This window comes from Platalea leucorodia (genome assembly GCF_965183815.1).
Source record: "Platalea leucorodia genome assembly, chromosome: 5".
Taxonomy (NCBI): Eukaryota; Metazoa; Chordata; class Aves; order Pelecaniformes; family Threskiornithidae; genus Platalea; species Platalea leucorodia.
Genome location: NC_138827.1, coordinates 22,971,846 through 22,998,333, shown reverse-complemented (window position 1 = coordinate 22,998,333; position 26,488 = coordinate 22,971,846). Strand labels below are relative to the sequence as shown.

At 44.4% G+C, this 26,488-nt stretch overlaps 1 protein-coding gene across 1 annotated transcript in view; it reads left to right on the top strand.

Moving 5' to 3' along the window:
- Positions 1-26,488, top strand: part of RAVER2 (ribonucleoprotein, PTB binding 2) — a gene marked incomplete at both ends in the record, with an annotated part of 45,320 nt that overhangs the window by 5,512 nt on the left and 13,320 nt on the right. The window contains 5 exons of the mRNA XM_082312238.1: positions 9,077-9,143; positions 19,046-19,512; positions 23,492-23,683; positions 24,576-24,702; positions 25,651-25,733. Coding sequence (XP_082168364.1) covers positions 9,077-9,143; positions 19,046-19,512; positions 23,492-23,683; positions 24,576-24,702; positions 25,651-25,733 — 936 coding nt within the window. The remainder of the gene's footprint in view (positions 1-9,076; positions 9,144-19,045; positions 19,513-23,491; positions 23,684-24,575; positions 24,703-25,650; positions 25,734-26,488) is intronic.

Genomic DNA, 26,488 nt, shown 5'->3' with positions numbered 1-26,488 from the left:
TCACTGCTTAGCATGATGCTATTTCTGGTAGGGTTGGGTTTTTTTTTTTTCTTCCTTCTCCCTGGATTAGCCACAATTTTTCTTTGTTCCTTTTTGATCGAAAGTCTTTAATGAACTGTGATGATTTGAGGAAGTACTCTCTCCCAATCTGTTGTATGCCAGACATTTAAATAGAAGGGGCCTTTGTGTTTTAGTTAGTCCTCCGTCACACTGACTGAACATGAAAGGCATACTTGCTGGATAGTGAGTAGCTCTCATGCCTTAGGATGTACGTGCTTTTTGATTGTCTTTATTGCTTTTCTTTTGCTTTATGCTCTTGCTCTCTCATGTTACCTCTTCTGTGTTTTTTTCATCTTTAATTTAGCTGGCATACCACCCAATATATCCAGGATGATGAAATTAATTTCCAGTTCCATAGTGTTCCTCTTATCAACATGCTAATATGTCTCTGGAAGATCAGAGAAATATGTTTTTCATTCCATGTCCATCATAAGTTTATTGAGAAACTGTTGTTCTTCTATCTTAATGTTTTCTTATATTACTTTACTAAAGATCTTTGAAGGGTATGGTCTTACAAAAATGAGAGTCAATTCTCAAACAAAAAGGTTCGCCTCAAAGGCAGTTTATGGCCCAGAATTGCAGGCTTGATTTTATTTCAAGTTTCATAGTTTGTGGCTGTTTGTGGAAATGAAGAGGGAATGGGCTGAGCAAAAGCTTTAGGATCCACGTCAGTCCTGTTCATTGATGCCTGGGCAGGTAGACATCTGCTACACATCTTAGACTTGATCCCACAGCCATTGCTCACCTAAGAACATTCTTTAACACAACATTGAAAAAAACCTGAAAATTTGTCAAAGAAGAGAACATCCTATACGGTATGGTGAGCACCATCTTTGTCTGAAATTTTGCTTGTTAGGAGCAAGGGGGATTTATCTGGCAGTCGATGCCCAGTTGGTGAAAATTTGAGGACCTCCTACCTCTGTGGTCATTAGTGGACAGGAGATGTTTAAAATTGGACTTTGCATCAGTCCTTGTGCTTTGTTATCTATCCCTCTTGTTCGTGCTATGGACCCCACTTCTTACTCCCCAACAAAGTCTCTGGGATTTTCCCTCAGTAACAGATTATTATTTTAAACTGTGTTGATGCTCTCTTGCTTACTACCTTTTTTTTTTTTTAAGTAGACCTTTTTTTGTCTTATATCTGCAGTGAAATCCATGTGCCATATCATGGACTCAAAGATTTAGTGGTCTAAAATTTGAATTAAATGAACACCCCATTATGTAATTTGTAAATGTAAAGCTTTTTCCTGAGAAGTCGTCCTCTTTCCTGCTCTGCCTGCACAAATTTCCACAAACTCTTTTTTAGTTATGAGATGATTTAAAACTTCTTGGTTAGCCAAACCTGTTATTTAGTTCAACTACTTAAAAGATAATTGATTCCCATTTCATGAATATGCGTGTGAAGTTTAGGCCTTCAGCTACTTACTGAGAGCCAAGTTATAGACCAGGCTTGTACAGTGTTTATATTGGAGACACCACTACAGTTTACTGTAGAAATCTGGCAAGGCACCATTATAATTGTTAAATATTTTTGTTGCCAGAATAACATAATTCAGTATTACATCTAGAGAGAGAAAAATGCTTGGATTTAGGGTGCTCTAAGCTTTATATACATGGTATATTGTTCCAGGTGATGACAGAGTATTTCTTGCATATTTCTTTCCTTGCACTATGAGATCCTGGGTATGAAAAGCTGATTTAATTAGAAATAATACACTGAGCTTTACTAATTTGATAAATAGGGCAAATATGCCTGTTAATGACTCCCTTTCTTTGTTTACATTTTAAAAAAAATGCAGGCAATAAAGCATAAAGACAGATCCTCTCTAAGGAAGGCATTCTTTCCCTTTGAGAGATGCAAATTTCAAATTGATAGTTTGTGGTAAAAACTCGTGTTGACAGTTTTTCTATCCAAGACAAGACAGGACAGGCCAAGAATTGAAGTATTTCAAGGCCACATTTCTTATGGTAGTAAATAATACCTTTTTAAAGTATATTCAGCCTGTATTTACTGGTGTTTTCTCTTAAACTCTCTTTAATATATTTGGGTTTGCTTTTTCTGCTAATATTAAAGTATGAACTGCTATTTTCTAGTTAGGGTTTTAATTTATACTGATGATAAGATTAACTAGCTTTCAAAGTCTGCTTTTAAGAACTTTGAAAGTTTAGGGGGCTGTGTAGTAGCTAAGCATCATTGGTTACATTTCTGTGCCAAGATGTTTAGTTCCAACTGCTGGCATGGCCCACATGTTTATGCAACTGCTGTTACTCTGAACAAGCTCTCTCTTCTGTTTTTTCCCCTCCTCTCCACTTCTGTGGTATGTATCTTCCTTGCTTTGACCAGGAATACATCCCCTGGGAGCTGCCTGGCAGAGACTTTGCTCAGGTACAAACACACTTCGGTGCCCAAGAGTTGGTGCTGAGTTTTACATCTGGTTCAGGAGCCAACTACGAGCCAATCCTAGGAGTGCAATAATCAAGGGCCAAGATACGGACCACTATAAACAGCGTTTGTGCTGGAAACTTCATGGGATGCATGACGGCTGTATGTCTGCCAGATAGCTTTACAACTGCTTACAATTTTTGTTGTCAAAATGTTATAATCTAGCCTGACGTTCCGTGCATGACACTCACGGCAGCTAGAGCTTCCACATGTTAGTGGATGTTGCCATTTTGTTTAGACTTAATATGATGCAGTTAAATGATAATTATTGTGGTAATTGTTAGTCACTTTTTTTTAGCCTAGTAGATTCATTTGTTTATAAAAGAAGAAAAAATCCTTTAGGAGAAGCAGTTTTATAAACGTTATGTGGAAAAAAATACTCATAGTGGCCAGCCTTGGTCAACAGACAGTTTGTATGTGGGTATTGTGAGCATGGGCAAAGTGGTGGCAGCTGCGGGTGGAAGCCACTGCTCGCGCGTGGTACCACCACTGGGTTTATTACTACTGCTTTGCTAAACCTTGTGTGATAAATGGTGCATGCTTGCGTTGCCTTTCTTGCGTGGCTGCCCAGCAGAAGGCAATGCCATGGTAAGGCTAACCCAAGGAGGGGAAAAGGTTTTCCTGCTGCAGAGTGTGGGTGGGGGCGGTAGGTCCTGGTGTGGGGAGAGGGCTGGCGTAGCTGGGCTGGGGGCACGGAGGCTGGGCTCCGGGCATGCATGAGCCAGCAGGCTGCCGGGAGGTCGGGAACGGGGAACAAACAGCGGCTGTTTGTTTCTGCTGTGCTCAGGGAAACAGCCCTCTGCTTACATTCCTTGCAAGTTAATAGGGTCGCACCAGAGAACTTACCTGACTTGGATGACCCGTTTCTCCTCCCAGAGTAAACACTCCTTCCTGGCCCAAATACCGGGTTACTGCTTACACCAAAGGGACCAACTACGTTCAGTGCTGGTGGTGCGCAGTGTTTGGTGGTGCACAGCTGAACCTGGTTAGGAACAGCGGGTACAGTGTTCTTACTGCTTTCCCTGACAGTTCTGCTCTGAGCTGTTGGGAATAGAAACTGTTAATGACATTAAAATGGTAGTAGTGTTTGTTCTTTTCTAACAGACCTAAGTGTTGAAAGATGTTGAAGGTAAAGTTTACAGAAGTGCCTAAGTTCAAAAGCCAGCTTGGTACTTCTGAAAATATTATGAAGAATCTTAGTCTAATGTACAGATATTTACATATCTCTTTAATTTGAAGGAGTATACATTTGCTTAAGAGTTGGCATGGGGTGTTTTATTTTTGTAAATTGTCACAAACGTCTTTATGTGAAAAATGCTTTCACTGAAATACTGCACAAACCCAGTTCCACTTGTAAAGGTCTCAGCCCTGCCAGGGGGACCATGAGAGCACAAGAACAAGCACCTTCGTGGGAGAGCCTGTTGCACAAACCTGGCAATGTTTGCAACAACCTGTGGAAATCGATGTTAAAATCTTTACAAAAATTAGTTCGCTTAAATTAGGTTTTAATTCTAAATCTTCCTTATGTTCTCATCATTTTTAGCATGAGATACAAAGATATGTTCACTACAGGCTATTTTCCCTCCCAATTAAAGTTTCAGTTACTGGGAAATCATGTGGAGTCATCTGATTCACAGATGACTTTCAAAACAGTGTTCAGAGCTGTTTGAAATAGTATTTTCTGCTAGTTAATCATCATATAAAACTTTCAGTGTTACCCTTGTAAAATAATGTATGAAATAAAAGAAGGTAAATATGTCCCCCTTTTTCTAAGTGGGACAGAAATAACGTCTTTAGAGTCTTCAGTGCCACAATACAGCTGAGCTGTACAAAAGTGTACAGAAAGTGTCTTCTCAGTCTCTCACGACTGAGAATGAACTACTGTCTAATTCTTGTTAGAGAGAGAGCCACAGTCAAATCGCCTACCTGACTTGAATCTTTGAATTGTACCTGGCGTATTTTGCTTTTCAGAAACCACATCCTTATCACATCTGATTAGAGGATGGCTGGTAGCTTGAGAAACGCTGCCATGTTTTATTAATGTAGTATTTGACAGCTGTTAACTAGTGAAACTGGAGATTGGTGCTCACTTGACTGAAAGGTATGCACCTGATACCAGTCACGGAGAACCCAATTAACCTTTAGGCTATATATATTGAATTAGCAAACTGGCAAGTAGATTGGGCTACTGGAAATTACCTGCAATTAAAGTTTCAGACAAAGTTGCTTGGTTATTTTGCTATTATGTATGGGATTTATCCAACTAACAGAATACATATATGCAGGTTACTACTCATGATTTCTTCTTTGGGATGATTAATGTTCACCTCTGCATTCTTGCCACTGAACTGATAATCATTTGTGTTTTTTGTGGGGCATGTGCGTACATCTTGCTCTTGTTGGGGAATAGCTATAGCAAACTGGTATACCTCTTATACCTGCTCCTACCCCACCCCTCTCACACCCCTGCTCTCTCCCCATTAATTAGTGGGAGCAAATAATGCTCCTGGGATTGATTCTCTGTTGAGCATCTGTGCAGTAATTCATAGAATCACAGAATACCAGGTTGGAAGGGACCTCGAGGATCATCTGGTCCAACCTTTCTAGCACAATCTAGACAAGATGGCCCAGCACCCTGTCCAGCTGAGTCTTAGACCTGTTCAGTGTAGCGGAGTCAACTGCTTCCCCGGGGAGATTATTCCAATGATTGACTGTTCTCATTGTGAAAAATTTACCTCTCGTGTCCAATCGGAATCTCCCTGGGAGTAACTTGTACCCGTTACCCCTTGTCCTCACCATGTGACTCCTTGTAAAAAGGGAGTCTCTATCTTCTTTGTAGCTCCTCTTTAAGTACTGGTACATGGTGATGAGATCACCTCTAAGCCTCCTTTTCTCGAGGCTGAACAAACCCAGCTCTCTCAGCCTGTCTTCATATGGCAGGCTTCCCAGACCCTTGGTCATCCTGGTGGCCCTTCTCTGGACCCCCTCCAGCCTGTCTACATCTTTATTGTATAATGGGGGCGAGAACTGTACACGGTATTCCAGGTGTGGCCTGACAAGTGCCAAGTAGAGAGGGATAATGACTTCTTTATCTCTGCTGGTGATGCCCTTTTTGATGCAACCCAGCATCCTATTGGCCTTCCTGGCCGCAGCAGCGCACTGCTCACTCGTGTTGAGCTTCCTGTCCACCAGGACCCCCAGGTCCCTTTCCATGGAGCTGCTCTCTAGCCAGGTGGATCCCAGTCTGAGCTGCACTCCTGGATTATGTTTTCCCAGGTGCAAGACTTTACACTTGTCTTTGTTAAACTTCGTAAGGTTCTTGTTAGCCCACTCTTCCAGCCTATCCAGATCTTCCTGCAGGGTGGCTCTCCCTTCCAGAGTGTCTACTTCCCCACTCAATTTGGTGTCATCTGTGAACTTCATCAGGCTGCACCTGATGCCGTTATCCAGATCGCTTATGAAGATATTGAATAGCGTTGGGCCCAATATCGATCCCTGGGGGACCCCACTTGTGACAGGTTGTCAGTTTGAAAAAGAGCCATTTACCACCACCCTTTGGATGCAGCCCGTCAGCCAATTCCTCACTCACTGCGCAGACCACTTGTCCAGGCCATAACGCATCAGTTTCTCCAGGAGGAGGCCGTGGGGAACCATGTCGAAGGCCTTGGAGAAGTCCAAGTAGACAACATCGACCGCTCGCCCCATGTCAACTGAGCAGGTCCCTTTGTCATAGAAGGCTACCAGATTTGTCAGGCATGATCTGCCTTTTGTGAAGCCGTGTTGGCTTTTCCCAATCACATGCTTCATTTGACTCGTGATGGCCCCCAGGAGGATCCGTTCCATGACTTTCACGGGGATTGAAGTAAGATTGATGGGCCTATAATTACCCGGATCCTCCCTTGAGCCCTTCTTGTAGATAGGGGTAACATTTGCCTTCCTCCAGTCCTCTGGGACATCCCTCGATATCCGCGACTTCTCAAAGATTATAGAGAGTGGCCCTGCAATGACATCAGCCAGCTCTCTCAACACCCTCGGGTGGATGGCGTCAGGGCCCATTGTTTTGTAGGGGTCAAGCTCCTGTAATAATTCACATACTAACTCCTTCTTCAATGATGGTGGGTCTATGTTTGGATCTTCCTGGATTTTTGTTCCCAACGCCTGGGATCCGACAGTGTTGGTAAAGACAGAGGTGAAGAAGGTTTTGAGAACCTCTGCCTTTTCAGCATTGTTGGTGACTGATTCACCTCTACTGTTTAACAGTGGGCCTGTGTTTTCCTTCTGTTTCTGCTTGCAACTTACATACTGGAAGAACCCTTTCTTGTTATTTTTGACATCTCTGGCCAGTTCCAATTCAAGTTGAGCTTTTGCCTTTCTAACTGCATCTCTGCACACTCTGGCAATGCCCTTGTAGTTCTCAGTGGACAATCTTCCACTTCTCCATCTCTGGTACACATCTCTTTTGGTTTTAAGCAGGGCCAGGAGCTCGTGGTTGAGCCAAGGGGGCTTCTTGCTCCACTTACTTCCTTTTCTTTTATAGGGGATAAACTGGTTTTGTGCATCCAAGAGAGCATTCTTGAAGAACTCCCAGCACGCACTGGCTCCTTTATCCTCCATGGAAGCTTCCCACAGAATTCCTCCCAACTGAGCTTTGAGCGAGCTGAAGTTTGCTCTTTTAAAATCTAGAACCCTTGTCTTGGTGCTAACCTTCAGCATGCTCAGCCGGATCCCGAACTCCACAATATTGTGATCACTGCAGCCAAGGTTGTTACTGACCGAGATATTACAGAGCAGGTTTTCTTGGTTTGTGAATAGCAGGTCCAGTAGTGCCTCCTTCCTGGTTGGCACATCTAACATTTGTAAGAGAAAACAGTCCTTTACGCATTCCAGGAACTTGATGGATGACATGCGAGCTGCTGTATTGTTCTTCCAGCAAATGTCTGGGTAGTTGAAGTCACCCATGAGAACTAGGTTCTGTTGAGCAGAAGCTTGCCTTAGTGTCCCAAATATTGCCTCATTGGCTTTATCATCATGGTTTGGGGGTCGGTAGCAGATGCCCACTGTAAGGTCCTGCTTGGAGACGACCCCTCTGATTTTAACCCAGAGGCATTCAATAGAGCACTCACAATCACCGTAGTTGACTTTGATACATTCGAGGTTTTCCTTAATATGGAGTGCGACTCCTCCACCTCTTTTCCCCTGCCTGTCTTTGTGAAACAGCCTATAACCGTCCGTCGCGATTCCCCAGTCATGTGAGCTGTCCCACCACGTCTCAGTTACTCGTATGATAGCATAACCTTCTGACTGGGCATGGAGCTCCTGTTCCTCCTGTTTGTTTCCCAGACTGTGTGAATTTGTATACATACACTTGAGGTGATTGCTCCTCTGCTACACATCTTGGGAGACAGGTAAGGAACACCCATTGCCACTCTGATTGGCCTGACTTACTCCCCAGTTGGATGTGGTGGCATGAGCATTTCTGTTTTGGACCCCACCCCCTGAGACCTTCAGTTTAAAGCCCACCTCACCAAGTTAGCCAGCCTGTTGCTGAAGTTTCCCTTGCCCCTTCTAGACAGGTGGATTCCATCCCTCCCTAGCATGTTATAGTCATCGAAGAATGCCTCATTGTCATAAAAGCCAAAACCCTCATGACAGCACCAGCCACGTAGCCAGGAGTTGATATGCATTATGCGCCTATTTCTGGCTACCCCCTTCCCTCAAACTGGCAAAATGGAGGAAAAGATAACCTGGGCACCAATGTTCTTCACTTGCACCCCCAGGGCTTGAAAGTCTTCCTTGATTTTACCCAGATTTCAGCTTTCAGTGTTGTTCATGCCTACATGAAATAGCAACAATGGATAATAATCCGTTTTCTTCATGAGTTGTGGCACCCTCTCAGCCACGTCTCGAACCTTAGCTCCTGGAAGGCAGCATACCTTTCGTGACTCCCTGTCAGGTCGGCAGATGGGTGCCTCAGTACCCTTCAACAGAGAGTCACCCACTACGAGTACTAATTGATAGAGGATACTTTCCAGGGGGTATTCTCGGCACAATTATCTGCTGGTTGAAAGAATATTCATGATTAAGAGTGAAAATCTGTTGAAGTGAACTTGAGCAGTTAGAGGGAACTAAAGCAACTGTTGCATTTTATGATGGTGTTGCCTGCCCTCAGTAAACTGCGTGATGTGATGTTGCAAGTATTTCTTGTCTGTGTGGTATTTTAACTATGCTAGCTATACTTCAGAGAAATTGTGGAGGTTTTGCTATTTAATGAACTGTGATGTTATTTGTCTTTATCAAAAGACAGTCAACAGGACACCCTGTTGTGCTTATGTGACTTTATATAATGAAAAGTAAATTAATCAAATTCAGTAAGACAATTTTTTATATGAGAGAAAAACATTGCTGCAGTAGTATAATCAGCTCTTTTAAAAACAAATATTTGACAGTGTTTCTATGGTGAAATTTTCTGTTTATTGGAAAAGATTGTTCTCCCCCCCCAATGAAGATGAATTTATACACTTACTTGGTCTGGTGAATTATTTATCTGATGTTACTTGTACTTTTATCTTTCAGGAAATCCATGACTTATTTAAAGATTACGAAATCAAGTATTGTTATGTGGACAGAAATAAAAGAACAGGTAAGAACTTAAAATCTTCCAGTGTCATATGTTTCAATTCTGTGATGAAACTAGTGAGGAACATTGTCTGCTGTGTATGAAGTCATCAACTTCTCTGCCGTCACATAGCTTGATTGTCCCTTAGTGCCTTTTTTGGCTGCATAGTTTGTCAGCTTCTACTGAAGCCAGTGGAGAGTTGGAAACTTTACTGATGTTAGCCAGAAGTAGATTGGTCCACTACGGTATCTCTCAGGTGTATTCCCTTAGTGAATGTCTCTTTGGGACAAAGCTAACCTCAACTGTCTGATTTCCTTTGAAAAACTAGTCTGAGGCCTCTTTTAGGACAAACCACATGTGCCTATGATGTGATCAGAGGAAAACGTACCTAGCTCCAGATGCATTTGTGTCAAGTAATAGAAGCCAGAAGCAATTTATTAAAGGAATACTTAAGTCTTTGAAGGAAATGTTGTCCTGAATGAAATCCTGAATTATTTACGTCTGATCCTCCATTTACGAATGAATTCTCTAAATAGGGGATTCACAGATTTTTAGCGCTTGTGAGGTACAGAAATGGACAAATATTTATTTACACGTTCCTGTCCTTCCAAATCGCCATAGGTCACACAGGCTGGGCTATCTCCTGAGGCAACCTTGAGTTCCAGGACATAAATCTTAATGCAGCGGCTGTGATAGATTTCCGTCAAAATTTCATGAGGGTAATGGTGTTTCTTAACACCTGCCTCTAAGGAGCAAAAATTTGTGCTTTAATGTCCCATTATCTTGCAAATTTGATTTCTGAATATGGTAAGGCCAGTTTGTGTGTGAGGTACTATAGTGTGCTGTCTAACAGCAGACTAAATGTCTGTGTTCAGTGTGAAGGGAAATACTTGAAAATACTTGGAAAGAGTAAGAGAAGGATGAATTTTTTCATTTAATCTAGATGCTCTAGTATATAACTAGCTTTTTACTGTGTACATATTTGTGTTGGCTTTAGAGTGTTAAAGTACTTTCTCTCCAGATTCATGAAGGCTTTAAAACTGTGTTTGGAGGCCCTAAGAGCACAGAACCTTAAACATGTTTCTATACAATCAACAAAGTTCTCGAGACTCTTGGATCTTCCTACTTATATTCTTTATATAGCAGATTATTTTTGGTATTAGTAGATTTACTGTGTGGCTGGCTGTATGATTGTGACGGGGTACAGATATGGTGGGTGTTGCGGAGCTCCCCTTGTCCACGGCTGCATATTCCTTCGAGCCCCTTGTTGGACCATTTGTGGGTTTGAAGGCTATTCTGGAAGACAGATGCTGATGCTTGTTGAGTTTTCTGAAGGTGATCTTTCACACTTTGGCATAGAAGACATGTCCCAGTGCCCAACCCTGCATCCATGAGTGGCTGGCAATGCTGAGGGTATCTCTGTGTGAAGTGTGAGAATTGCGTCTTGTCTTCCTCTGAAGTTGAGCAAAGGTGTTGCGGAGGTGACATTGTCCATGGCTGAGTGTTCCTTTCAGTTGGCTTGTGAGACCGTGACATGGCACAGAGGCGGTGGTTGTTGTGGCACTGTCATTGTCCATGGCTGTGGGCAAGATCTTGCTGTCTCTAGGATGATGACAGGGTAGACTGCAGGCATCTTTTGGCTGTCTGTTGGATGATGACGGGGTACAGATGTGGTGGGTGTTGTGGAGATCCATTTGTCCATGGATGCATGTTCCTTCCAGTTGGTTTGTGGGACTGTGACATGGTATAGAGGTAGTGGGTGTTGCAGTGCTCCCGTTATCCACGGCTGTGGGAGGCTGTGATCTGCCTGTGGGACTTGGATGGGGTACAGGTACGGTGGGTGTTGCAACCATCCCTTTACCCACAAGTTTGGTCTCCTTCTGGCTGGCTGTAGGATGATGACGAAGTAGAGATATGGTGGGTGTTGCAGAGTTGCCTTTGTCCACAGCTGCGTGTTCCTTCCAGTTCCTTGTGGGACCGTGACATGGAACAGAGGTAGTAGGTGTTGCGGTGCTCCCGTTGTCCACGTCTGTGGGCGCCATCAAGCTGCCTGTGGGACCTGGATGGTGTACAAATACATTAGGTTGTGTGGCTCTCCTTTTGTCCATGAGTGTCGGCATCATTTGGCGGGCTGTATGATTGTAACGGTGTAGAGATATGGTGGGTGTTGCGGACGTCCCATTGTCCATGCCTGTGTGTTCCTTCCAGTTAGCCTGTGCATCCATGAGATGGTGCAATGGTGATGGGTGTTGTGGCGATCCCTTTATCCATGGCTGTGGGCACCTTCTGGCTATCTGTTGGATGACAACGGTGTACATATATGGTGGGTGTTGCGGAGGTCCCTTTGTCCACATTTCCGTGTTCCTTCCGGCTGCCTTTGTGACCATCACATGGTACACAGGTGGCGCATGGTTTGTCTGCAGCGATGAGCACCTTTCAGCTGCCTGTGGGACCTGGATGGTGTTTGAATACGTTAGGTGTTGCATTTTTTCCTTTGCCCATGAGTGTGGGCGCCTTCTGGCTGTCTGTAGGATGACGCTGGGGTAGAGATAACGGTGGGTGTTGCGGCGCTCCCATTCTCCACGGCTGTGGGTGCCTTCGAGCTGCCTGTGGGACCTGAGTGGGGTACAGATAGGGTGGGTGTTGCATCTGTCTCTTTACCCAACGGTCTGGGTACCTTCTGGCTTTCTGTAGGATGATGACGGGGTAGAGATATGGTGAGTGTTGTGGAGGTTCCTTTGTCCATGGCTGTGTATTCCTTCCAGTTTGCTTGTGGACCATGAGACAGTACACAGGGTTACGGTAGGTGTTGCAGAGCTCCTGTTGTGCATGGCTGCGCGCCACTTTGACCTGCCTGTGGGACCTGGATAGAGTACAGATAGATTGGGTGGTGCGGCTCTCCTTTGCCCATGAGTGTGGGTACCTTCTGGTTTTTGTAGGATGATGATGGGGTAGACATACGGTGGGTGTCGCAGAGGTCCATTTCTCCACAGCTGCGTTTTCCTTCCAGTCGGCTTGTGGGACCATGACGTGGTCTAGAGGTAGTGTGTTTTACGGCCCTTGCGTTGCGCAAGGCTGTGGGTACCTTTGAGTTGCCTTTTGGACCTAAAAGGGGTAGAGATACGATGAGTATTGTGTCTGTCCCTTTACCCAAGGGTTTGAGTACCTTCTGGCTTGCTACAGGATGATGCCTGGGTAGAGATCTGGTGAGTGTTGCGGAGGTCCCTTTGTCCATAACTGTGAGTACGTTCCTGCTGTCTGTATGATGATGATGGGGTATGGTTACGGTAGGTGTTGCAGAGCCCCCGTTGTCCACGGCTGTGTGTGCCTTTGAGCTGCCTGTGGGACCTGGATGGGGTACAGATAGATTGGGTGGTGTGGCTCTCCTTTGCCCACGAGTGTGGGTACCTTCTGGCTGTCTGTAGGATGACGATGGGGTAGAGATAACGGTGGGTGTTCAGAGCTCCCGTTGTCCACGGCTGTGTGTGCCTCCGAGCTGCCTGTGGGATTTGGAAGGGGTACAGATAGATTGGGTGGTGCGGCTCTCCTTTGCCCGCGAATGTGTGCACCTTTTGGCTGGCTGTATGATCGTGACAGGGTACATATGCGGTGGGTGTTGCAGAGCTGCCTTTGTCCACAGCTGCATACTCCTTCCAGTTGGCTTGTGGGACCCTGACATGGTACAGAGGTAGCGGGTGTTGCGGCGCTCCCGTTGTCCATGCTGTGGGTACCTTTGAGGTGCCTTTTGGCCCTGAATGGTGTAGAGATACGATGGGTGTTGTGTCTGTCCCTTTGCCCATGGTTTTGGGCACCTACTGGCTGTCTGAAGGATGGTAACTGTGAAGAGATCTGGTAGGTGTTGTGGAGTTTCCTTTGTCCACGGCTGCGTGTTCCTTCCTGTTGGCTTGTGGGACCATGGTGTGGTCTAGAGGTAGTGAGTTCTGCGGCGCTGCCGTGGTCCATGGCTGTACCTTTGAGCTGCATTTGGACATGAATGGGGTACAGATATGGTGGGTGTTGTGTCTGTCCCTTTATCCAAGGATTTGTGTACCTTCTGGCTGTCTGTAGGATGATGACGGTGTAGAGATACGGTGGGTGTTGCGGAGGTTCCTTTGTCCATGGCTGTGTGTTCCTTCCAGTTGCTTGTGGGACCATGAGACGGTACAGAGGTGGTGGGTTTTGCGGCGCTGCCTTTGTCCATGGCTGTGGGCACCTTTGAACTGCCTGTGGGAGCTGAGTGGGGTACAGATAGGGTGGGTGTTGTGTGTGTGTGTCTTTACCCAATGATCTGTGTACCTTCTGGCTTTCTGTAGGATGATGCCTGGGTAGAGATACAGTGGGTGTTGCGGAGGTTCCTTTGTCCATGGCTGTGTGTTCCTTCCAGTTTCCCAGTGGACCATAGGACAGTAGAGACGTGGTGGGTTTTGTGACGCTCCCTTTGTCCATGGCTGCGAGCACCTTGGAGCTGCCTGTGGGGCCTGGATGGGGTACAGATACATTGTGTAGTGCGGCTCTCCTTTGCCCACGAGTGTGGGTACCTTCTGGCTTTTTGTAGGATGATGACAATTAGAGATACAGTGGGTGTTGCCGCGCTCCCTTTGTCCATAGCTGTGTGCATCTTCTGTCTGTCTATAATGATGATGGGGTATAGATCTGGCGAGTGTTGCAGAGCTCCTGTTGTCCATGGCTGCACGCCCCTTCGAGCTGCCTGTGTGACCTGGATGGGGTACAGATAGATTGGATGGTGCAGCTCTCCTTTGCCCACAAGCGTGGGTACCTTTTGGGTGGCTGTAGGAGGATGATGGGGTAGAGATAACGGTGAGTGTTACAGAGCTCCCTTTGTCCACAGCTGTGTGTTCCTTCCAGTTGGCTTGTGGGACCATGGTGTGGTCTAGAGGTAGTGGGTGGTGCGGTGCTGCCGTGGTCCATGGCTGTGTGTACCTTTGAGGTGCCTTTTGGCCCTGAATGGTGTAGAGATACGATGGGTGTTGTGTCTGTCCCTTTGCCCATGGTTTTGGGCACCTACTGGCTGTCTGAAGGATGGTAACTGTGAAGAGATCTGGTAGGTGTTGTGGAGTTTCCTTTGTCCACGGCTGCGTATTCCTTCCTGTTGGCTTGTGGGACCACGAGACGGTACAGAGGTGGTGGGTGTTGCGGCGCTGCCTTTGTCCATGGCTGTGGGCACCTTTGAGCTGCCTGTGGGACCTGAGTGGGGTACAGAGTGTGGGTGTTGCATGTATCCCCTTACCCAATGGTCTGGGTACCTTCTGGCTGTTCATAGGATGATGACGGGGTAGAGATAGAGTGGGTTTTGAGGTGGTCCCTTTGTCCATGGCTGTCTGTTCCTTCCAGTTGGCTTGTGGGACCACGGTGTGGTCTAGAGGTAGTGGGTGGTGCGGCGCTGCCGTGGTCCATGGCTGTGGGCACCTTTGAGCTGCCTTTTTGACCTGAGTGGGGTACAGATAGGGTGGGTGTTGTGTCTGTCCCTTTACCCAAGGGTTTGGGTACCTTCTGGCTTTCTGTAGGATGATGCCTGGGTAGAGATCTGGTGGGTGTTGCGGATGTCCCTTTGTCCATGGCTGCGTGTTCCTTCCTGTTGGCTTGTGGACCATGAGACCATACAGAGGTGGTGGGTGTTGCGGCACTCCCTTTGTCCATAGCTGTGAGCACCTTGGAGCTGCCTGTGGGACCTGGATGGGGTACAGATAGATTGGGTGGTGTGGCTCTCCTTTGCCCACGGGTGTGGGTACCTTCTGGCTTTTTGTAGGATGATGATGGGGTAGAGATATGGTGGGTGTCACGGCGGTCCGTTTGTCCACAGCTGCGTTTTCCTTCCAGTCGGCTTGTGGGACCATGACATGGTCTAGAGGTAGTGGGTTTTGCGGCGCTTGCGTTACCCACGGCTGTGGGTACCTTTGAGCTGCCTTTTGGACCTAAAAGGGGTAGAGATACGATGAGTATTGTGTCTGTCCCTTTACCCAAGGGTTTGAGTACCTTCTGGCTTGCTACAGGATGACGCCTGGGTAGAGATCTGGTGAGTGTTGCGGAGGTTCCTTTGTCCATGGCTGTGTGTTCCTTGCAGTTTGCTTGTGGACCGTGAGGCGGTACAGAGGTGGTGGGTGTTGTGGCACTCCCTTTGTCCATACTGTGAGCACGTTCCTGCTGTCTGTATGATGATGATGGGGTACGGTTACGGTAGGTGTTGCAGAGCTCCCGTTGTCCACGGCTGTGTGTGCCTTTGAGCTGCCTGTGGGACCTGGATGGGGTACAGATAGATTGGGTGGTGTGGCTCTCCTTTGCCCACGAATGTGTGCACCTTTTGGCTGGCTGTATGATCGTGACAGGGTACATGTGCGGTGGGTGTTGCAGAGCTGCCTTTGTCCACAGCTGCATACTCCTTCCAGTTGGCTTGTGGGACCCTGACATGGTACAGAGGTAGCGGGTGTTGCGGCGCTCCCGTTGTCCATGCTGTGGGTACCTTTGAGGTGCCTTTTGGCCCTGAATGGTGTAGAGATACGATGGGTGTTGTGTCTGTCCCTTTGCCCATGGTTTTGGGCACCTACTGGCTGTCTGAAGGATGGTAACTGTGAAGAGATCTGGTAGGTGTTGTGGAGTTTCCTTTGTCCACGGCTGCGTGTTCCTTCCTGTTGGCTTGTGGGACCATGAGACGGTACAGAGGTGGTGGGTGTTGCGGCGCTGCCTTTGTCCATGGCTGCGAGCGCCTTGGAGCTGCCTGTGGGACCTGGATGGGGTACAGATAGATTGGGTGTTGTGGCTCTCCTTTGCCCATAAGAGTATTTACCTTTTGGGTGGCTGTAGGAGGATGATGGGGTAGAGATAACGGTGAGTGTTACAGAGCTCCCTTTGTCCACGGCTGCGTGTTCCTTCCAGTTGGCTTGTGGGACCATGGTGTGGTCTAGAGGTAGTGGGTGGTGCGGTGCTGCCGTGGTCCATGGCTGTGTGTACCTTTGAGGTGCCTTTTGGCCCTGAATGGTGTAGAGATACGATGGGTGTTGTGTCTGTCCCTTTGCCCATGGTTTTGGGCACCTACTGGCTGTCTGAAGGATGGTAACTGTGAAGAGATCTGGTAGGTGTTGTGGAGTTTCCTTTGTCCACAGCTGCGTATTCCTTCCTGTTGGCTTGTGGGACCACGAGACAGTACAGAGGTGGTGGGTGTTGCGGCGCTGCCTTTGTCCATGGCTGTGGGCACCTTTGAACTGCCTGTGGGACCTGAGTGGGGTACAGAGTGTGGGTGTTGCATGTATCCCCTTACCCAATGGTCTGGGTACCTTCTGGCTGTCCGTAGGCTGTCCACCACCCACAACGGTGGGTGTTCAGGCTGTCTCTACGGGGTAGAGATACAGTGGTTGTTGCGGCAGTCCCTTTGTCCATGGCTGTCTGTTCCTTCCTATTGGCTTGTGGACTAAGACAGTAGAGAGGGTTACGGTAGGTGTTGCAGAGCTCCTGTTGTCCATGGCTGCACGCCCCTTCGAGCTGCCTGTGTGACCTGGATGGGGTACAGATAGATTGGATGGTGCAGCTCTCCTTTGCCCACAAGCGTGGGTGCCTTTTGGGTGGCTGTAGGAGGATGATGGGGTAGAGATAACGGTGAGTGTTACAGAGCTCCCTTTGTCCACAGCTGTGTGTTCCTTCCAGTTGGCTTGTGGGACTATGGTGTGGTCTAGAGGTAGTGGGTGGTGCGGTGCTGCCGTGGTCCATGGCTGTGTGTACCTTTGAGCTGCATTTTGACATGAATGGGGTACAGATATGGTGGGTGTTGTGTCTGTCCCTTTATCCAAGGATTTGTGTACCTTCTGGCTGTCCGTAGGATGATGACGGTGTAGAGATACGGTGGGTGTTGCGGAGGTTCCTTTGTCCATGGCTGTGTGTTCCTTCCTGTTGGCTTGTGGGACCATGACATGCCACAGAGGTAGCGGGTGTTGTGGTGCTCCATTTGTCCACGGCTGTGGGCCCCTTTGTCTTTCTGTGCGACCTGGGTGGTGTACAGATTCGGTCGGTGTTTCATCTGTCCCTTTGCCCACAAGTGTGGGCACGTTCTGGCTTTTTGTAGGATGGTGACGGGGTAGAGATATGGTGGGTGTTATGTCACCTCTAAGTCTTTGCTCGCTCATCTGCCAGTCTGGGCTGGCGCAGCTCCTTTTATACCCTTCTGGGGCCAACTGTGTCATCGACCCCTTTGTGACATGGACCACCATGAGCAATCTGCTGGCTGTGACACAGCCGTGACATCCCCAGGGCTAGTGCCCAACTTTCAGCTACCCAGGGGAGAAGGTTGTGTTGCTTCATTTGCCCATCATTGTGGGAAGCTCCTTTGAAAACCAGGACGGGGTAGAGGCCAGGTCCGTGTTATCTTTCCTGTAGAGCATTGACAGCTCTGGTTGCGTCGTCTGGTTGCGTCCCTTTGCAGGCGTCTGACTGTGATTCTCAGGAGAAGCAAAAAAAGAGAAGTCACCCTTCATTGCTGTGGGCAGCCCTATCCTCCTTGCCTTCCCCTCTGTGCCTGTTCCTCTCAGCCCTGTCTCGCCTGCCTCCTCATCTGCCAGTCTGGCCTGGTGCAGCCCTTTTTAAACCCGTCTGGGGCCAACTGTGTCACTGACCCCTTTGTGACGTGGACCACTACAAGCAGTCTGCCCACTGTGACGTGGCCATGATATCACTGGGGCTGGTGCCTGGAGTTGGTGCTGCATCCATGTGATACTGCTTTTCCAGCAGTCAAATGAGAAGACACAATTAAATAAACAATAAAACAAAATAGAAAAGAAGAATTGGTAGTGTTGGGGAAGGAAATGAAGTAACTGTAGGATCAATGTAAAGAAGAGCAGCTCAGCAAAGGTTAAAAGAGAATTAAGAGCAGCAGGTCCTACCCACTGCCCTGTTTTAAAAATGTGTTAGTGCTTGCTGCTGAGATTCATGGGTTTGAAGGCTATTCTGGAAGACAGATGCTGACGCTTGTTGAGTTTTCTGAAGGTGATCTTTTACACCTTTGGCATTGAAGACATGTCCCGGTGCCCAACCCTGCATCCATGAGTGGCTGGCAAAGCTGAGGGTATCTCTGTGTTAAGTGCGAAACTTGCGTCTGTCATTTCCTGAAATGAAGCAAAGTTTTTGCCTGAGACTACCCTGTCCTGTGCTCTTCAGTTGGTCACTGGAAGAAAACACATGAATTAGCTTCCATCTGCTTGGTTCACTGAAGACTATTACGTTCTCTTTAATGCACAGGATATGAGTCAACAGGTGCCAACTGAACCACAGGGGTTTCCCTCTGGACATCAGGAAACACTTTTTCACTGTGAGGGTCATCAAACACTCTTACAGGTTGCCCAGAGAGGTTGTGGAGTCTCCATCCTTGGAGATACTAAGAACCCATCTGGACATGGTCCTGCACAACCAGCTCTGGGTGGCCCTGCTTGAGCAGGGGCTGGAAAAGATGATCTCCAGAGGTCCCTGCCAACCTCATCCAGTCTGTGATTCTGTGATCGGGTGAAATGCTTTACAAACTGAAAACCCAAAAAAGATCAGTAACCCCAAAGTGAGAATTTACAGATGGTGTCTTCAATGGAAGTCAGTAGAACCAGTAATGTGTTGACTTCAGTATAAAACTTAATTACTTTGTATTTCCCAAATGTAAAATTTTGTTGTTACAAGTAGTGAGGTTGTGTGTATCTGTGCTTCTGTAGTCACTGTTTGAGTTAATTACTCATGATGTCCAGTTGATAATGTCAAATTTTAAAATATATATTACAGCATATCTCTCTATCTATTGCATCTTCAGGGTAAATCCTAAACTCTTATTTTTCCTGTGACTTACAGTGGTGGGTTTTGGGGGGAGGGAGAGGTATAGTAATTACCTCTGTAGCTTTAGAGAAGCTGTGGTAGGTGATGTCACTTGTTTTGGTCTCTTACAGCGTTCGTTACTCTGTTAAATGGAGAGCAGGCTCAAAACGCAATTCAGAAATTTCACCAGTATTCTCTTCGGGGAAAAGAAATATCTGTGCAACTCCAACCAACAGATGCTTTGCTCTGCATTACTAATTTACCCATTTCATTTACGTTAGAAGAGTTTGAAGAACTGGTGCGTGCGTATGGCAATGTCGAGAGGTGTTTTTTGGTCTATAACGAAGTTACTGGCCATTCAAAGGGCTATGGCTTTGTGGAATATATGAAGAAGGACTCCGCTGCAAAGGCGAGACTGGAACTTCTGGGGAAACAGTTAGACGAGAGCACTCTCTTTGCACAGTGGATGGATGTGAACCAGCTGACGACAAATATTCACTCCAAGTGCCTTTGTGTAGATAAATTTCAAAAAGACCACGCTGATTCAAAAGAACTGATCCAAGCTTTCTCACTAAAGTATAAACCTGTTTTCTGCCAGGTATGTTGAATTTGTATCTTTTGGAAGATCGTGGTCATGATTTAAGTAGCTCTGTATTTGCATCTTCACTGCTTGCTGTCTTATCCTTTTATTTTTCATTGAAGTAGTGAATGGTTATGCATCTGTATTGCGATATATGATGCGGTACAGATGCTTTATTGGTATGGGTTTGCAGTGATTGGTTGATGTCATCTGGGAATTCTGCAGGAGACCACTCCCATGAAGTGCCAATAAAATGTTTATAAGACATCCCCTCATGTATTTTATTGAAAATAATTTTAGAAATATTTTAGAGAGCTTTTAAAGTAAATGTTGATGATGGTTTTGTTGCTCAGTAAAGAAAGCCAGAGTGTATGAGTACCACAAGTGCAACAGTTTAGATGATGGAGAATATATATATATGTATCTAATTAATATATTTAAGAAACCTCTGCAAATATCTAATGTGTTTTTTCCATAACTGGAGAAGATGTAGGCTTGGGATCTCATAGTTGGCTGGGCTTGCCAGTGGTAGAAGTGTTACATCTTTTGGAAAGCTTGCAGGTAGAGAAGAGGTAGATCCTTACTAGCCTTTGCAAGTGTAAATGTTTCCTTCTCATCATCATGGCTCGTAAGATACTAGACCACAAATAAACTGTTGCTTATAGAAGTGGTGCAGGCCAGTGTACCATAAACAGGTAGTAGAAAGCAAGCTTGCTTTATAGTCACGCAGTTGGGTATGATTTCAGTTGTTTTGTTTTTTTCTCTTAAGTATCTTGGAAGGCTGGTCAGGGATTAGCTTCAGGGATAAGTAACCAGAGATTCTCAGCATCTAAGACAGGAAGGTCCATCAGGCTGTCTAGTCTGACCACCTGCAGGCCATCACATTTTCCCTAGTGCTCTTTTTGAGCCCCAGTAATTTGTAGTTGGCTAAAGCACATCGTTATACTTGCTTGATCCAAATACACCGGGAGATGCCTAAATTGGAAGTAACTCTTTCAAGAAACTGCCCATCCCTCATTATTTTGCACTTGTCTCTGTTTTCTCAGTTGAATGTATCTGGCTTCAGCTTCACCTTACTGATTAGATTGAGGAGCCTTTGCTCCCCACTATTTTCTTCCTGTAAGAAGGTATTAAATGCTGTAATCAAGTCACTTGCTCAATCCCTGTTTAACAATTAGCTAAACAGATTTATCTTTAAAAGTCTTTTACTTCAGGGCATTTTTCCAGCTGTCAGATAATCCAGAGACTGGTATCATCTCCCCCAACAATTTTTCAAATTCTTTTAAAAATCTGAAGTTCAAAGAATAACAGGCTTCTATGATAAAGATGTTTTTTCACTATCAGTATTCTACTGTGCACTTAAAAATTGACTTTTACCTTCCTTAAATCAAAACGACACATGGGTCACACCTGGTGTAGGTGAGGAGGGTCTGTTTGTGTATGCATTCTATCAGTAAATGGCACTAAATACACGTTTCTATAAAATACAGGAATTAAACAGTATGCTTTTGAATTAGGAAATAGGCACCCAGTAAAAAAATATATCCAAGAAAACATTCTTGGCATGTTCTCATATTACCCATCACTTATATAAGCACACTGTGTAATAGACTAATAGGTAGAGCGTAGAAGTATGATAACAGAGGAAAAATAGGTTTACTTATGGTAACTTATGATTTATTCTCAGTGATTCTCAGAGAATAAACGTGTCATATATTGTCAGTCATGCCTCATGTTTCCATGGGCATCCGACAGGTACTGACTGGTAAGGGAGGCTCTGCCTCAAGGGGTGGCAGGGAGAGGCAGCAGAGGTGCTGGTTTGCAGATGTGTAATGGGTGAGTGATGGAGGTGAACCCCATGGGCTAACGGGGGAAGCAGCCCTCCAGAGAGGGAAGATATGAGGGTGGAGGTAGGTAAACAAGTAGTTCAAATTTCATAGATGAAAAGGGGAAGATGGTGGATGAATTCTCATTACAATAGTGGTAATTAGTTACGGTTTTATGAGTGAGATGACCTAAAAATTAAGTACAAAGAAAGGAGAAGGAGGACGACCCAAGAAAGTGTGTAAAAAGCAAGGAGGAGGTTGTGACATGGTGGGTAGAGACATAAGAGGAAAACTAGGAGAAGACAGGGTAGCAGAAACCTGGGTGGGGAGGGAATCTCAATAGAGAATGGCTAGGTGAAGCACCTTTGTCTGGAAAACTTCTGGAAGAATGAATACATTTTAGAAAAACAATTAAAATGTTTGTTCATACTCTTGTTATTTTACGTCTTCATGACTAGAGTCTCTCTCTTCCTTCCATTTCCTAGTCTCGGCCAATCCAGCCTTCACAAACCACTCCTGCACACAGATTGTCCCTCCAGTAGGGTCACTTTGACCATTTTGCCCATCTCCTGGTGTGGTTTCTTTAACATAGCTGTCTTGTGCTGCTTTCATGGCTTAGTTCTGCTGGTAAATCTGATGCAGTATTTCATCATGTAAATATGATCTTTTACCTAAAGTTCTTAGCTGAACTCATGAAATAAACTCTGGTTTGTTTCATTTTATTCCAAAGTTACCATTTTTTGAAATCAATTTGATTTCTTCTCTATCGACAATAGAAATGTTCTGTCAGGAAGAGCTGAAGCCAGATACTTACACATGGGTCTTAGAAAAATGGCATTTCCTAGGACTTACAGGAACATGTTTTGTCCTTTGCGTCAACAAAACGGACCAGAAAACCTCATTCCTTTCTTATGTCAACTTTAAATTGTCACTAGGAGGTCTCCACTGTTATCTAGATAGGGACAGAAGGGTTTTCTTCAGTACCTGTTTACTTGGGAAGTTTAAAAATTCCTGATCTGTTTGCAAGAATACTAGTAGCTGCACTTGCACGTTAAGGGAATTTTTAACTGTGCATGGAACTACAGTGTGTTCTATAGCTGCAAACCATTCTTTTCACAAGTACTTCAGGTCTTTACCAGTGCAGCTAAACTGATGTCAAAATAAAATATAGTACTTCTCCACATAGACACACACACACACACGTATACATAGCATATACCTATCTATGTGTGTATTTATGTATCAAAATATGTGTGTTCTCCAGAGCTCTTCCCAGAGGCCAGTCTTTAACAGTGGCGTTAAAGATCTGACCACACACTTTTTCTTCAAAATCTTTGAGATTTATATTTTACTTGTTAGTGTAAGTTTGTGGGACCTAATAGTTGGGAATAGGTTGTTTTTATCCTGTGAAGTCTAGAGGAGATTTCCTCTCTTCCACATCAGAGCTAGTATCAGTATATCATTGCTGTTCATTTTGGGACTGGAGATTTTTGCCTAAGCTTTATTCCCTCCCTTCTCACCCCCCCTTTTTTTTTTTTTTTTTTTGTTTGATTTAAATCTGCTTATTCTGCTATAAAACTCTGCAAACAAAGGACAGAGCATTGTTTGACACGTAAGCCTGTTTCCAGTCTGCTTGATTGATCAGTCTGGCATCTTCTCTTGGCATTAAATATGACCACGGACTTCATTTTCTCCTAAAAGGCAGTATATATCAGTGGAATCTGCATTGTTACATGTTTCAACAACTATCCTGTAGTCTGATGAATGACATTTTTATTATTGTAGGCTTGAAAACTGAACAATAATGACTTTATAATTCTTATCCTGCAAAATAAAAATTACTGTAAATGCAGCTGTATTTACAATTTCCTTTTCATTCCTTCTTTGTTCTGAAAATGCGTTAAATACATTTCATAGCTCAGGTTCTCCATGAGATTATATTGAAGTGAAATTGGTAATTCAAGTAGATAGAGCATGCGTGCCAAATATCATATGAAGATATGATATTCAACTTATATCTAGAACATTTGAGAACGGAATATACTGATTTGGATAGGCATTAACATAGGGTGTCAACTGTTTGTGAAGTATTTTGCAAGAGAGAGGTGAAAATATTGCAAGGCAGTTCCTGAAGTTCTCCATTTTGTTCAGTGTATTGTGAAATGTTTCAGTTTGCTCAGGATGAAGATAGTTATATTGGTGACTTTGCGGTGGTTGAGTATGAAACTGCAGAGCAGGCTGAGAAAGTACAAGAAGTCACCGATGGCATGACTATCAAAGGAAAGAGAGTCCAGGTGTCGTACTGTGCTCCGGGAGCACCAGGCAGAAGCACATTAGCAGCACTGATAGCAGCGCAAAGGATGGTAAGATATTTGCAAATCTGTTTTCAGAATGAGTTTGATGCGCCTGGAGCAGCCTGAGTTGGGTCAGAGGAATTCAGCTGCCTTGCATTAGGAAAACAAGCCAAGCTTTTAGAAGCATTAGCCTATTTTTTTATCTAGTCAGCCCAATTCAGTCTCCTTCCTAGGAAAAGGATGGCCATATTCTGTGAGGAGGAAGGGTAAAATATGGGCATAAGATATCACAAAGTTATACTTACGTAGCTCTGGGATTTTAGTAAATTTAATTTTCTGTACGAGAAATTGTTCCAGTTCAAACCAAAAGTAACTGTAAGTGGAGTCATTTGACAAGCTAAAACTTGGTTTGAAACAGAGAGGCAAGAATTTGTCAATTTTAAGATAAATTTCAAGGTAGGAGAAATAGTTTAATTTCATGCTTGATATAGAAGAAAGCTTTTTACACCCATGTTTTATCAAATTATTTCCTAGAAAATTGGATGTGATAAGTGTCACATGAAGTTGTCTTAAAAGTAGAAGCAGAACAGTCTCATTACTTCAGCTAGCTTTAGCCCACATCTTTATAAAAGAGATGAGTGGTGCTGCTACGAGATAGTATGTGCTGTTCATGTTAACAGTGTCTTTCATATTGTCCTTTATTGATAACTCTGTCTTGGTTTAAGGGGAAAAAAAGAAATGTGTCTCAGGAAAAATAATATGCTTGAAGTTTTGGGGGAATAATTTGTTAGGCATTTCATTTGAGGGAAAAGGAGCATGGAAAGGAGCAGGAAACAGGGAAGGAGATTTTTTTTCTATGTAAAATGAAATGTGTACATTACCGTCGCGCAGGTCTGAGGGATTTAAATGTGTTCTTTGTTTTCTCCTGATTTTAATGTTTTTGTATCTCTCTTAATTGGAGATGAGGAACAATAGGAAAGGCTTGCTTCCAGAGCCAAATCCAATGCAGATTATGAAAAGTTTTAATAATCCAGCAATGTTGCAAATGCTACTGCAGCCCCAGTTGCGTGGACATGCTGTTAAACCTGGTAAGTTGCTTTAAAACTGAGTTAAAAAAAAAGAAAAGAAACCCTGTTCTTGGTGATATAAGGCTTTCAGCAAAGGAGAGAAGCAGGAATGCTATTTTAAAATCTGTGTAGACACTGTTTCAGTGTGTCTGTGTAGACACTTTCACATCTTATGAAAGCAAAAGCAAGAGATAGATTGCTACACTATTGTGTCTGGGAAAAATTTAGTGTTACCTAAAAATGTCCTCACATTAACCCTGTGGTCTCTGAATGTTTATATTAGAAATGGGTTTAAAATGAAATGTCTTTTGCAGACATCATTAAAATGGCAAGTTTAAATCTGATTCTAGATCTGAATTTTGCAGCCTGAGTCTTTTCTCCTATTGATTCCAATGTAAATTGTCATTCACTTGGATGCTACCATAGTTGTACACGGTATTTCATAACAGTATTAGCCAAAAACATTTCTCTGTCCTCTCATTAGGATGGATGTGAATAAACATATTAAAAACAATCTTATCACGTTTCAAATGGTGAAAGTATTAGGAACAGGAATGAGGACATAATTTGAAGAGTCAAGTGCGGGACAGCTAAGAGTATGGGACGTAATCTACTGACAGAAGATATTGCGTGTGAAGTGAACACTTTAGTGAAGAAACACTTTAGCTAATGCTGAAGTTTCAAAGCACTTTAGATAATGCTATGGTTTTGCAGTCAACTGCAGGCATTTCTGCATCTTCAAGCAAAACTCTCAGCTTTAGAGGAGTTCCATGAAAGTACATTTGATCTCTAATATGGTTTAATTATAGATCAAAGTTGGGTGTATTGAAAGATTTCATTATAGTGACCTTTAGTATACTGGAAAGTTTTGTGGAAACCAAATCTGAAAAATATAGAATAACTCTTATGAAGATCCTTACTTGGCTAACTTACAAAACACTGCAACTTTGTCTTGTGTTTCTAAAACAGTTCTTGGAGCATCTGCAGGTTTACCTCACCTTATAAATTCAGCAGTTGGCCCACCTTTTTTGCAGTTGAATAAAGTTCATCAGGTATGTGACAAAAAAACTTCTGTCAAAATACATATTTATGGAGATGAAAAATATTCTCAAAGTCTCAAGAAATTACAACGAAAATCAAATGTTCTCATTAAAGCTGTCTTTAAGAAAAACACCCTATTATGAGATGCCTATGGGGATGTAAAAGCAGACTGTGCTTACTATGCACAAGTGAGTTATTTTATCTTAACTGAGCTTTTGATTTGCTAACACCTGCTGATGTAGAGACAACTTGCCATTTCTGGCAAAAAAAGTCCCTTTAAATTAGAGCTCTAGGAGCATGGCACATCCGTTTCTCTTGGAGCTGCTCATACACACTTCCTGTAGAGACTTGATTGTCTTATCTTATTCAAGCCAAGAAGCTTAGCATCGTTATCTTCATTTTAAAACTTGCAGGGACCAAAATGTGCTATATATGCCATAAAAAATAGTAATTTGCAGATGCTACTTCTTAGTCAAAAATCCCCAAGGTTGTAAGCTGTTTAAAGTGTTCTCAGAGTATCTGTAAAGTTGATACGACTTCCATATGGACACCAGAATTTCTGAAAGATACTATAAAGGATATTTGGGATGAGTTTGCCCTAGAAATTGGTGATGAGAACACGCTAGAGTAGCACCCACAACCAGAACTCCTCCTTGCATCAGTTCTCTTGGCCAATAGCCTGCTTGGCCTCTGTTTTGCATTGAGGTTCTGTCAGAGATTTCTCCAGCTCTGCCAGGAGCCCAAATTTGCTCTTAATATTCATGGT